Below are 13,514 nucleotides of genomic sequence, written 5' to 3' on the forward strand. Positions count from 1 at the left end.
GTAATAAAAACAGTCCGATGGGTCTCTGTATATAGTAAATTTACTTCGGGTCTGTAGAAAATTGTCTTAGTATTTGAGAATATACTCAATATAAATTATATATTAGAAATAAAGTAAAACCAGTTAATATATCGAATGATTAAATTTTAGTTAGGTACGTATTTTTTTCTGGGCTAAATAAAACATTTTCTATTTGTCTGTTGGGGGCCCTTTTTTCTAAATCGCGGACTGGGCCTTTTCGAGCCAGTCCGACACTGGTGTAGGTACCTAAACTATAAGACATAAGTATCTACTATAACTATATGTATATAGGTCCTTTGCTGTGTGTGTGTGTGTGTGTGTGTGTGAGGAGGGGGATACGGATACCTACTAGGATATATAGGAAAGAAAGATACGATAGTGTCATAATAAATAATATTGAAAAAAATCGTTGGCGAAACGCACGTATAATCAGTACGATATAAAAATATAGTAGTCGAGGTATATAGTACGTAGCTATAGTCGCCAATCGCCATCCACCGCGTAATATTATAATACATATATTATATTATATTATATTATTCTGGCGTCTGACGAGTGATGATCGTACGGGGAGGTCGCGGGGAAACACTCGAGACGGATGTCCTCTTATACGCGATTGCGAGTTGTTACGTTTACCTATAATGTAACACACAACAGTGTAATGTATATTAAATATATAATATAGGTATATATATACGCGCACTCTGTCGCGTCCTACTTAAGAAAAACGTCGTCGCAGTATTACGTTATGTAACTTATACACGGATGCGAATATGCGATATATACCTACCTAATTACTAAATTACCTAAACATAGTATTCTAGTAGTATATAGTCAGGTATACTTATATATATATAGTAGGTATTGTAATGTCTACTTAACGCGAACCGAATATAACCGCACCGACAAAAATAAGTTAGCAACTTATCAGTTATTGTAGAATACCTACAAGTGTGCCCGGATATAATATTTTCGCATTACATAGTCACAGGCGGCATTGCGGCATACGCTTTCCAACCTATAATATCTTATATTATTGTCTACTGTCCTAGGAATTGGGATATCTGAAGTCTGTACTGCAATAATATAATATACCAAAGTACCTAACTATATGCACACTTGTACGTGGATTCAAAAATATTATTATTATAACTACTGTGCGAGCGCACATTAATTGGCGGATATTTTGTCAAACGTGCGGTGTGTGGGCTTGACATTTTTATCCACTACCTCAAAAATGAGGCAGGAAGTCAACCTTCAACTTGATACTTACTGGCTAAATATTTTCCCCCTCCCTCCCATATGTAATATTTATACATGTGTACCTATAAAATGTACTTCTTATTTACATTGGTAATATTATTAAGGCAAATAAATTATAAATTATATAAATCTATATTAATAATACAAGACACATTGTAGACGGAAAAAACCTTCATGAGAGGGGGGAGGGAAAGGGCCAGTCCCTAAAATTGTGTGTAGTCCGACACACTGTGTAGTACGAAATTTAAAAGTGTGTTATTCCAATTAAACCTTTCTAATAATATTATGTATAATTGTATACGTTAAATTTTTTTTACATTTTAATATGTGTATTAAAACGTGTTTTTTTGCCAAGCCACGTTTTAACTATTATCTACTACACAGACACCCAGTAAACAATATTTTGTATTGTTACGTCTTATACTCTTATTATAGTCATTATTATTAATAAATTGTTATTGAGAGTAGCTATTTTTATTATTATCAGCCAAGTAGTGAACGTTGGTATGTAGTATACTAGCATTGTTCTATGATACTAGTGTTTATCTAGAAATAATTTAGATTTGACCGATTTGGGATTACGTGCAGCGTGTAGTACAAAAATTTGGATATTTTAGGTACTGCAGGGAGGGGCTTGAAAACATACTGGGAAAATTAAAAGCCCTCCAGGTGACCAGGTCCCAAGTCCCCCCTAGGCTCTATGAGCCTCTAAGATCCGTCAATGAATAACACTTAATTGACTTAATATTTTGGCATTATAAGTGCAAACCAATACAACTAGATATTATAAACTAATATTATGAAAGTATGGTGGTCGGATGGGTACTATAACGGCTGTACCAATTTTTTAGTAGGTACTCAGCGTAATGTAATAATAATATTATTATAATATGAATACGCCAGCTGTAAGTGGATGTCGTCGAGACACGTAGATGTAAGTACCAATCAATATTGCTGATAAGTAGGGCTGTGAATTTGTAGGAAAGTGCATTTTTTTTTTGGTTATTGTGAAACTGTAGCTTTGTAAGTACACAATTTGAATTGTGTAACTACAAATCCATCTATAAAACAATTATTTTACATTTTTAGGTCATATTTTTCTTTTTTTAGTTCATTTTTCGGCATTTTTAATAAAATTCCGCAAATTGACATGTTTTAAAAACATTTTTTTTTGTTTTGTACACAGCCTGTATATACGTCGATAAAATAAGGCAATTGCTAGATAACTAGACAAATTATTTGTGGCTTATCGTATATCAGTCACGATTTTCCAGATTATGTTTGTTGAGTAATAATTTTAGTTGGTAATTTTTATTATTTTATTTGTATAAACACATTTTTAAGCATGTAAAAATTAATGTAATAATGTAAATAATAAAATAAAATAATAAATATAAAAACGAAATTAAAAACCATTGTAAGTGAATTTTATAATTGTTGGCATTTTATATTGCATTTTTTGACATTTTTTTATTTTAAATGTTTTTTAGTGCATTAAATTCACAGGCCTGGTGATAAGTGGTAACACGTTCGTCGTATCGCCGCGAACCGGCCAGTTCCGGATCGCGATTCGCGTTTGGCCGCGCGCGGTCAAGGATCATAGCTGTATAATAATAATGTTATGGACATCCGCCACAGACGCGGCCGAACGTTGCCCGAAAAACCCGGTACGCAACAATTCGTGAACAATTCGCATCTGACCCCCTCCCAAAACTCGACGTATTTTTTCACCGAGAATGTATCGTTCCATCAGGTACGTCGCATCCCCCCCTCACCGACATTGAGACGACGTATTTACCGGCGGCTCTAATCAGCCAGCGCCGACGACCGCCGGACCGCGCCACTGCGGTTGTTCCACTGATTAGAACACGACTGCAACAGTGTCCGAAGCGCTACTGGCTACAACCGCGCACTACGGCATCACCACGGGACTCGGACGTACTCTGTCCAGTGTCCACTATCAGACACCAGTGTTTGCTGACCACCACGACTGTCCGCTGCCCGCCGAGTGGACAGTTTGCGCTCGGCGTAGTCGCGTCTCAAGTCCGTACCGCAGTGCGATCGGATCGGTGTTGACGGCTGGTCGGTACCGCATTACCACTTACCAGTGAAAACGCGCGTACAACGGTTTACGGGGCACATGGTTTGATAAGGTTGCCAGCTGCTGCCCGACAACATCACCGTCGACCGACAACAACAACGATAGTCTACCACCTACGTATATTATCTTATAATTAATATTTTCGTTCTGTCGATTTTCACGGCGCTCAATTGACTTGACCGCGGCGGAATGCCTCCTGTAGTCTCGAAAACCAATCGTTCGTAGGCTGGCAGGTTCGGTCGTGGTAACCGGAGTGACGACTGCAATATTATTATTACTATTGGTGGCTGCTGTATTCCTGCTTGTACTGCCGTGCTCCGACGACGATCTGGACAAATGGCGAGATCGGACGACCCGTACAAAGAGGGATATCTCTGCTTTCCGCCACACGGAGTACTATCGCAGCTAAAGGTAATTGGTCAATTTTATATTACCTCCAATATAATAATATTATAATCCGTCGATTCTTAACTACCTAATTTTCATAATCTATTTGAATGTCAGTGGTACCCGCCAGTATAAAAAGCTATTACTAGCTGTAAATTCCACAGGTAGTTGTAAATATTTCTTATTTAAAATTGATCTTTCAGAAATCCTGGCAGAAACGTTATTGTAGATTATTCAAATGGAGTAAACATGGTATAGATCGTCTTGAAGTATTTGACGGTATCGACGATCAAAAATCTTCAAATATTGCCTCAATAATACCCTTGGAAAGCTGTGTAAAAATTACACAAGATGCTCAAAAACATCAACCTAATGTGTTCGCGGTAAGTTAATTAATATTATTTTACATGTATTTAATTGATAAACATTTAATAGCGTAATGATAAGTAATGAGTAAGATATGTTTGAACTCATCGTGTACCTATTCACAATTCATTATATTTAAATCTTAAAATATCTTAATATTTAAAAGATTATAATTTAAATTTAGGTAGGTGCCTACTATTTTTCAATATCAATTTATCCATGAATAAATAATATATCATAGTAATAATACAATTATGGCCCAAGACGTTTCATATTATGGGGCCTGCAATACCTACATTTTATAATTAAAACAGAATAGACAAAAATAATTTCAAATTGGTTCCAAAATATATTTGATTGCGGTTATTAAAATTTTATTAAGTAAATATATGAAAACTAGGAAAATTTAATAAATACTATAGGTACTCTATTTAACTTAAGAGTACACTGGGTGGCCGACAAAAACACGTCATGTTCGCCACGGCTCTCCACCACTGATACACAGCGACGGAGGCAGCAATAAAGACACAGCATACGGTTGGTAGCAATCGTTTCCGAATGTGTACATATCGTACACAGGTGTATGGTCGGCAACAATTGTTTCAGAACGTACGGCGGAAGCGTACAATTGTTTCCGAATGATTAATCATGGGGGTCTGGCCAGTGGCCACATACAGCAGTCAGTTGCATATTATGCGCAAACCGGTGTATTCTTAACTTGAATATAGTATATAGAGTATAGACATAGGTATCTATATTTATAGTGTGTTTGATTGTAAAAGCAATATCACAATATTTGAACATTGGCACAATAACTAAAGTAAGTAAAGGCGTAGTTCGAATCCTGGTTTATTATATCAAAACAATTATGGTACCTATGTGCTTTTCATTATAAAAATGTGTTAACATTTCAAAATTCGCCTATATTTTTAAGAATCTAGGTCTTAGTAGGTACCTACATTTAGTATTAAATGAAATATATTTATAAATATGCCTGTAATATTTGGTTTAATAAATTTTTAGTTTGGCAAAGTATTTTATTCATATTATGGTTTAATAATTTAACATAGCTATTGATTATCTTTAAATTTTAACATTTATTTTTATTTAAAAACTTTTATCAGCTTAGAAAGATTTTAAAACTAAAAGTTAGTTGCTTTCATGAATTGTTTGGAATATTATATCAATGATGCGCCGAGTATCAATAACTACATAAGTAATTAAATACTTTTTATCTTAACTACTTCCATTAATTAAGAGAAAAATACTATCATAAATTGTTTAAAATAATCTTTTAATGACTGTTGTAATGTGTTGCCAAGCACTTATTAAACTCAATAAAAATATAAATTATTTTATTAGAGAATTTATTATTACTTCTTTATCAATATTTATTATGAATATTTCACTATAGGTAGGTACTGTTTTTATAATTAGAACAGCTTTATATTATATTTTATTCAAAAATAAAATGAAAGGCATCTTTATATCATCTAAAAATATTGTAAAATAAATACTGAATAAAAGAATAACAATTTTTTTTATTACTTTTATAAACTATTATTTAAAATTGACAAATACATTTATAAGGTTCAATAAGGTAGACCTTGTCAATTAAAACTTAAAACACTTATAACCAGGGTTCAGAACTTATAGCACTTATAAGTTATAATCATCAAAATAAGCGCTAAAAAAAGCACTTAAATACTTCATTATAAACACTCAAATAAGCACTTAAAAATATTAAAATAAGTAAAAAAATCACGACAAAAACTATCAGCACAATTGTTTTCCATATAATCATTTAATTTTTAGATTTTGAAAACATTTAAACTTCTTATAGATTTTCTGGAAAAATAATTTTAAATTGTTTAAGAATAACCGACAAAAAAATTGATTAATTAATATAGTTTGTAGATTAGCGAAAAAATATGAGTCCCGGTGTTTATTACTAGAAAATATGATACAAAGCAGAAAAATTATATTTAGTTTTAGCTTTACCGTGAACAACAATAAAGCAAAAATTAAATAAAATGTTTATGTTTTTTTTAGTGGCACGCTCCAACATAAATTATAACTAAGTAGAGATCTGCAAAAAAGCACTTTCAAATTTCAAAATTTAACGTGTTGTAATATGACATACACTTCTATAGCACTCTGCTAGATTTTATGTCAAACCTTAATAATAAGCAAATACTTAAGTCCCGAGTCCTGCTTATAACAATTTCTCGATGATTTTAGACAGAATCAGTTTGATATTGTCTTTTGATGTTTTATATTCTAAGAAATATGAATAATATGAAATAGTTCCATCTAAATGTATAGTACCTATACTCATTTTGTGAATAGTTACATATTTAAATACTGATATTTTGTTAATAGCTTTATTACCTATATTATGTTTTAGTTTTTCATTTAAATTTAATATATTAGTTATGAATATATATTAAATTATGGATTACAAAGTTGCACAAAATTGTATTTGATATGTACCTAAGTACAATTTTTCATAGGAAAATTGATGTATAAAGCTACTTTATCATTGCAATATTATTTAGAAATTATAGTAAAGGTTAATAACGTAATTAGTAATTATCAATAAATATAAATACTAGGATATTAAGATTACTCTTATGTTAGAGTTAATTAATAGTAATCAATTTATTTAAACTTTGATAATTGTTAAGCACAATTAAGAGTTATTAAGTCAAAAATGTCTTTAACCTACTGAACGCCATTAAATACATAATTGAATACTTATATTTAATATTAATTTGATTATTATGTTTTATAGTTTTTTTTTATTAAAATTAATATTCTAATTATGAATTGATATATTAAATTATGGATTACAAAGTTGCACAACTGTTTTTTTTAAATGTAGATACATTTTAATGGGAAACATAATGTGTCTGAAGCTATTGTACAATTTCAATTCAAAAATTATACTAAAAACTTACAAAGAAATTATAGTCATGACTAAAAAAAACTTATACATATGTTTTTGTCTCTAAATGATTAAACATATACAATTTTTAGTACAACAGAGCCAACTTTGTACTGTGAAATTTAATATTAGAGTGAATTGACATATTATGAACATTATCTGTATTCCCTAATTGGTTTTTTACTACATTTTAATGTTTTAAGTGAGTTAAGAGTATATAAAATATCAATATATTAAAATGCTCATACCGGGCTTAAAAATTAAAATATTGTTAAGAACACACATAATATTCTTACCTTTAAGTTGGAACATAGAACAATTAACTTTAAAATAAACAATATCAAATTGGTTCTTAAAAATTGCTATATTGGACGTTTATAAGATGGAGACAACATATCATGCTGGTGTAGCAACCTCTTAAATTCAATGAATATAATTTCAAACCATATTATACACATATATATTATATATTTACATAAGCCAATGTATGAAAAATTGTACTTTGTATGGTTTTAGTATAATATTACTTAGATTATTTTTAGAGAGATAATTCAACTTTTAGTGTTTTATATTCTTTGTATTGACCAATATTATTATTTCCTTATTTATGATATAGGTTTGGACAAAAACCGGTGTTCATCATTTTGCTGCAAATTCTGAACAAGAAATGACTGACTGGATATGTGCCTTGCAAGCTGTGGCATTCAGGGATAATGTGTCAAGACAAACAATTGAAGAAGATAATGATTTATATTGTTCGTCCGGAGATGGTAAGCTAATTAAAAATGTTTTTTGTAACTATTAGGGATATGATTTATATGCAATATAAGTGAATAGTGAAATATGTATTTAATGTTTATATTATAATATACCTAATTATAAATACTTAAATTTTAAATATACTTGTAAGTAAGGATTAAAGTTTAAATAATAATTATTTATTCATTATATTTCATTTTGAGAAAATGTAAAAAAAACTATTTACTTTTGAAGTTAAAATATCTGTCAACTATAGTCAATAGTTTGTAATTTTTTTAAATATAGCACATAACCAAACTATAGGTATAAAAAATTTAGTTAATATATACACAAATATGATGCAAAATAAAATTTACACTAATCACTTAAAACACTTAGGTACCAATAAAGATATTTTTTGGATTAAAGCACTTCAAAGTTCAAATAGGTAATAAAAATAGGCAAAATACTTTTAGAAACATTAAAGAAAAGAAAATTAGTCAACTTAAATAATTAAAAATCATAAATTTAGGTACTTATGTAGAATATTGTTAGTATGAATAATAAATGAAAATATGTTAACTAATAATACAACCATTGATTTTCGTTATCAACTATTTCTTTGTTTTACTGTATTGACCAGATGTATCTGATGTGACTGATGTACCTCATGTGAAGTGCACTAACCAAAAATAACAACAACGATATAAAGACCGATAACAGTTATTGTTTGATTGATTATAAACTCTTATTTCCGATAAAACTTATTGTTCCCCAATAACTATTTGATTTATTAGAACTTTTTGTTTTCACCATAAGTTTAAAACAACATTTTTAAAAATATATACAAACACTGTTTGGTTATGAGTCATATATAACTTTTTGTTTCTACTAACTTTTTAAATATGTAATGGAAAAAATTTGATTCCAAGTCAATAAAATAATCCTCAACTGAGGATAAAATAAATTTTTGATATTTTTAGTTATAGCCTTTTGATTCTTAAAAATATTTTCTACTTTGTAAAAACAAAGGCAGTGAGTCAAAAGAATCAAACAAGTTGTATATCAAAAATGATTTAATCCACTGCCTGTGTTTTTTCCAAGAAGAAAATATTTTTAAAAACCATTGAATTAAGCACTTTAAAATGTTATATTTGAAACCTTAAAAATAACAAATAAATGTCTTAATACTGCTAGAAGTCAAGCCAAATAAATAAGCAATTACATTATGTTCCAATAAAATTTTCCAATATTTAACCTACTAATGAATATAAATCCTAACCCTAGTTAATATTATTAATACCATTACCCCACTCAGCAGTTAATGTTTAAACCAATTTTTTTTTCCAGCTGGTGTTTTTAGTGTTAAATTAATTTCATCAGATGCCAGTGAACGTTGTGGTTTAAAAGAACAGCCTTATACATTAGTCATTACTCCTGTTGCTCTACAATTACGAGAATCTGATGAAAATGATACACTACTTCTAACGTGGCCATATAGATTTATTCGAAGATATGGGTATAGAGCTGGTAGATTTACATTTGAAGCTGGTCGCAAATGTGCCAGTGGTGAAGGTGTGTTTCATTTGGAACATTCAAATCAACAGGAAATATTTCGATGTATCTCATCAAAAATGAAAAGTATGAAAAAACTATTGAATGGCGGAGGTGATGCGACATCAATCATGTGCGGTGATAATCAGTTTAGAGCGGCTTTGTCCATGATGGCACGTTCTCGAAGCCCCTTACCACCATCGCCCACTAGCACTACTCCATTAATTTTGGATAATGACTTTAATAGCTTTTCTTGTTCAATCAAACCTCTTATGCCTTTACCAACATTATTAGTACCTCCAACTACGTCTCCACCACCACCACCGCTAAAACCAAAACCAAAAGCAATTTTTTCTAAGAAGCTACCTACTCCTTTCATGAACGACCCTTACAACGAAACTAAAGAAACAGAATCACCAGATGCAGCGTATGAAGATGTCCTAGTAAGAAATGATGCCTGGAGGACTATGGGTCTCAATGATTCAAATCATTGCGAAAAACCTTATGCTAGTAATAATGTAATATCTGATGATGGTGCTGAACATTATGACCATCTACAGCATTTTGGTTTTATATCTAAAACAGCACCTGGGTATAGACAAATTCACCCTATTGCTTTAACCACTAAGCACAAATCTATTATAAAAGCAGACACCGTAATGATGCCTGCTCGGAAAGCTGACGATTCACATTACGGGTATGGTACTATAAATAAAAAAAACTCAACCGAAGATAATCGCTCAAATAACGAGTCATTGGACTCAGTAGCACACAATGAATTGCAATATGCTATGGTCTTCAAGCCTAATAAGGTCTAGTCTTATTTTTATTATTATTAATTTTTTTTTATTGATGAAAATCAACCTTTAAATCTATATATTTTATATCATATTTTCCTATATCTAAACAAAATGTCGTAAATTTATTAAATAGATTCTGACCTAGGAGAAATTTGTTTTGTTTCATATTTTATCATTGACTACATCACATTTAGACATTTAGTTAAGAATTGTTAGTATCTTTATTTTACAATGTTTAATTTTAGAGTTTCTTATATTTGTTTTATTTAATTTATAACAATTTTAATAATATAATATCATATGTGCAATAACCACAGTGGAAAAGATTTATAAATATTTATTTTATTAATTTGTCATAATTATGTTCTAATATTCAAAAATATCTATGAGTTATTGTGTATAGTTGAAATAATATTACAAATCAAACTATATTAGGGTCAAGTGGGGTAACTGGAAACAATATTAATTTATCATTGATGGGTGGTAATAACATATATCCAACCTAATAAAATAGTAAAATTCTCATTTGCCCCTTAGCCACCAAGTAATATTGGGCAAATGGAAATATATGTACTTCATACATTCAAATAATATAAAACATCTCTAATTACAAATATTTTCGAATGCCCCAGAGGTCATTCCTACAGACTACAGATAACATACTAACAAATTTGTTTGTTTTCGTTTACCCCAAAAAATAAATTTTATATGCGAATTTAAAAATATTGTTACCAATATTACCCCACTTGACCTTATTTATAAATATTTTTACAATAATAATATAAAACAATATCATTGTAAATTAAATTAAATTATATAAAATTAAATAGTTCAAATTTTATGTTGTACAAATATTTTTATATAATATCAGTCAAATAAAAATCTATAAAAAGAATGTTTATTCACTTACAATTTTTATGACATTGCACATGAAGCTCATTATAAACTATTTTCACTGTACCTTGGAACTTTTGCCATATATACATATAACTGTATAAGTGTATTTAATTAACAATTATTTTACTCAATGTATAACAAATGAAAAACCAAAATGTATTACCAATTATTGATTTATGTATATACATACAAATTATATATTAAATATTTATTTGTGTATTATATAAGTATAGAAATTATTGAGTAGGTATTGTTTAGGATTAAAATATATTTATGACATGCTCTTAATTAGTGGCGAGGCAAAGAGGGTAAACAAAAGAATTGTAATTGTTCATAAAAACTCATGTGGCTTTCAACTATACTTAATTAAAATATGAGCAATCTTGTATTACATTTTGAAACCAGAAGTGTTAAAATCAAAATCTTTATACATTTTAAACTACAAAAAAATTTGAATATTTTAGTGGTTTTAATGAATTTTGTCAACATTTGAACTTAAGTTGCTTATAAAAAAAATTGTATCTATCTACGTTTACTATTTTTGAACTGCCATTATAAAAATTTATGAGGAACCTTGGTATTACATTTTCAAGCTTTTGAAACCAGCGAAAATGTTTAATATATAGGTACATGTTAATTTCTTTTAGGTAGGTAACCATAACGACTTAAGGGGATTGGATACCGATGTAAAAATATAGTAATGGAAACCAAAAATCGAGACAATAGTGTGGGGCTTTGGGTGGTGAGATTTTATTTCTAAAAAATACTATGAAATTGTTGTTTATTCTACTAGTAATTCGCCCGCCGCAGCATACGACCTGTATCTCTGTTTTAACAATTTTTTTTTTCAATTTGTCATAACTATTTTTGTGTAGCTCCCGCGAAGACGGTATATTATAGTAATTGCATTTTATTGTATAGAACGTCTTCGATTTTTTTTATGCTACTATGAGTTTCGCGGGAACTACACAAAAATAGTTTTAAAAAAAAATTGTGAAAACCACGATTAAAGATATTAAAGACAACTGTTTCATGCTCGTTGCACAACCATTATATCTTTAATCATGGTGAAAACAGAGATACGGACATGACGAAATAACAAGGTATGATCACAACTTTGTAATACCCATTAAATCTCTATTATCAGAAATAGGAGTGGGAGTCATCCTCGGCATTTCATTGGTCCTTGATATTATGCTGGTAAATTATAAATTATAATCGATGAAAAGTTTTAAAAAATATAGGTATGCATAAGTAATTAGTATTATAACTTATTTAATCATGATTTATTATAATAAATAATAATTATACTATTTTATATTTTTATCATTTATTTAACAGAGCATTATGCAATCAAAAACTCATAAAAGGCGCGTTAAATATAAATCAATCAAACGACGAGGATGACTCCCACCCTATACTGCGTCACAGACTTCTATATAATACAGAATCATTAGAATAATTATATAGAAGTCCGTGTTCTGCGTAGACTGAACGAAATTTAGTTCGTTGTGATCATACCTTGTTATTTCGTCATGGATACGAACTTCTTCGCTGCGGCGGGCGAATTAATCGGGGCATTTTTTTCTTTCAGTTATTAAAGAACTTAGATCGGTATACTTAAAATTATAAACTGTTTTTTCAAACATTCATAATAGTTTAGGTTGTAGTACTTCTAGGAAAAAAGCCCTCGAAGAATCCTTATACAGACAAACCAAGTAAATAATATCTTTTTTCAGAATTAAAATTCAATCGTTCAACGTGATGCAGTTTTGTCTAGCTTATTTATCAATACTTTTGACCAAAAAAAAAACCAAATACCTAGGACCTAGGATATTGTGTTATCCGTTATTCAGTTATTGACATGAGAGTGAACGTGCGAGAGTGCTCCGCTATATTTTATTTTGAACACAGTCACTCAGACTAAAGATCGCTTACTATAGTAAGTCCAGTCCAAGACCGATAAAGTTTAGATTAGATAGGTAAGGTACGATAACATATTTTATAAACCACTTTAACTACTATAATATTTAACCACCGTCGTCATTAGTTTCGTTAATTGTCGGCGGTTATCCGCCGCGGATAAAAACAGCGGCCAAACCGCTCCGTGTGTAGGAAATTCGAATTGTAGAGTGCAGTGTCCCATCGACAGACAACTCGAATTATAGTGGGGACCGGAATACATGTATTTTCTTCTAATTATAGAGGTTTTGGAACAAATTCACTTTAGCAACCAAGCACATTTTTTTCGAAATAGACGTATTTCGACGAGTTAAGAACGATGGTGCAAAAAAAAAATTTGCGGAAACCATTATTTTGGAAGTTATAGCTATCCAAAGTTTGCGATTTTACGTTATGATAGGCATGCGCGCAACACTACTATAAATTAGTATATTAAAATTTGGAACTTTGTTACTTTACCGGACACCCTTTTTTTTTG

General features: G+C 30.1%; 1 protein-coding gene across 1 annotated transcript; it reads left to right on the forward strand.

The window, feature by feature from the left end:
• The first annotated feature begins 3,115 nt into the window (after positions 1 to 3,115).
• LOC100572862 (docking protein 2) lies at positions 3,116 to 10,231 on the forward strand. Its single transcript, XM_003244185.4, has 4 exons — positions 3,116 to 3,796; positions 3,976 to 4,155; positions 7,702 to 7,855; positions 9,174 to 10,231. Exons 1-4 carry the CDS (start codon positions 3,722 to 3,724, stop codon positions 10,193 to 10,195), a joined length of 1,431 nt encoding a protein of 476 aa, XP_003244233.1. The 5' UTR covers positions 3,116 to 3,721; the 3' UTR covers positions 10,196 to 10,231.
• Positions 10,232 to 13,514: the final 3,283 nt, after the last annotated feature.

The sequence above is a fragment of the Acyrthosiphon pisum genome, chromosome X (genome assembly GCF_005508785.2).
Source record: "Acyrthosiphon pisum isolate AL4f chromosome X, pea_aphid_22Mar2018_4r6ur, whole genome shotgun sequence".
Lineage (NCBI taxonomy): Eukaryota > Metazoa > Arthropoda > Insecta > Hemiptera > Aphididae > Acyrthosiphon > Acyrthosiphon pisum.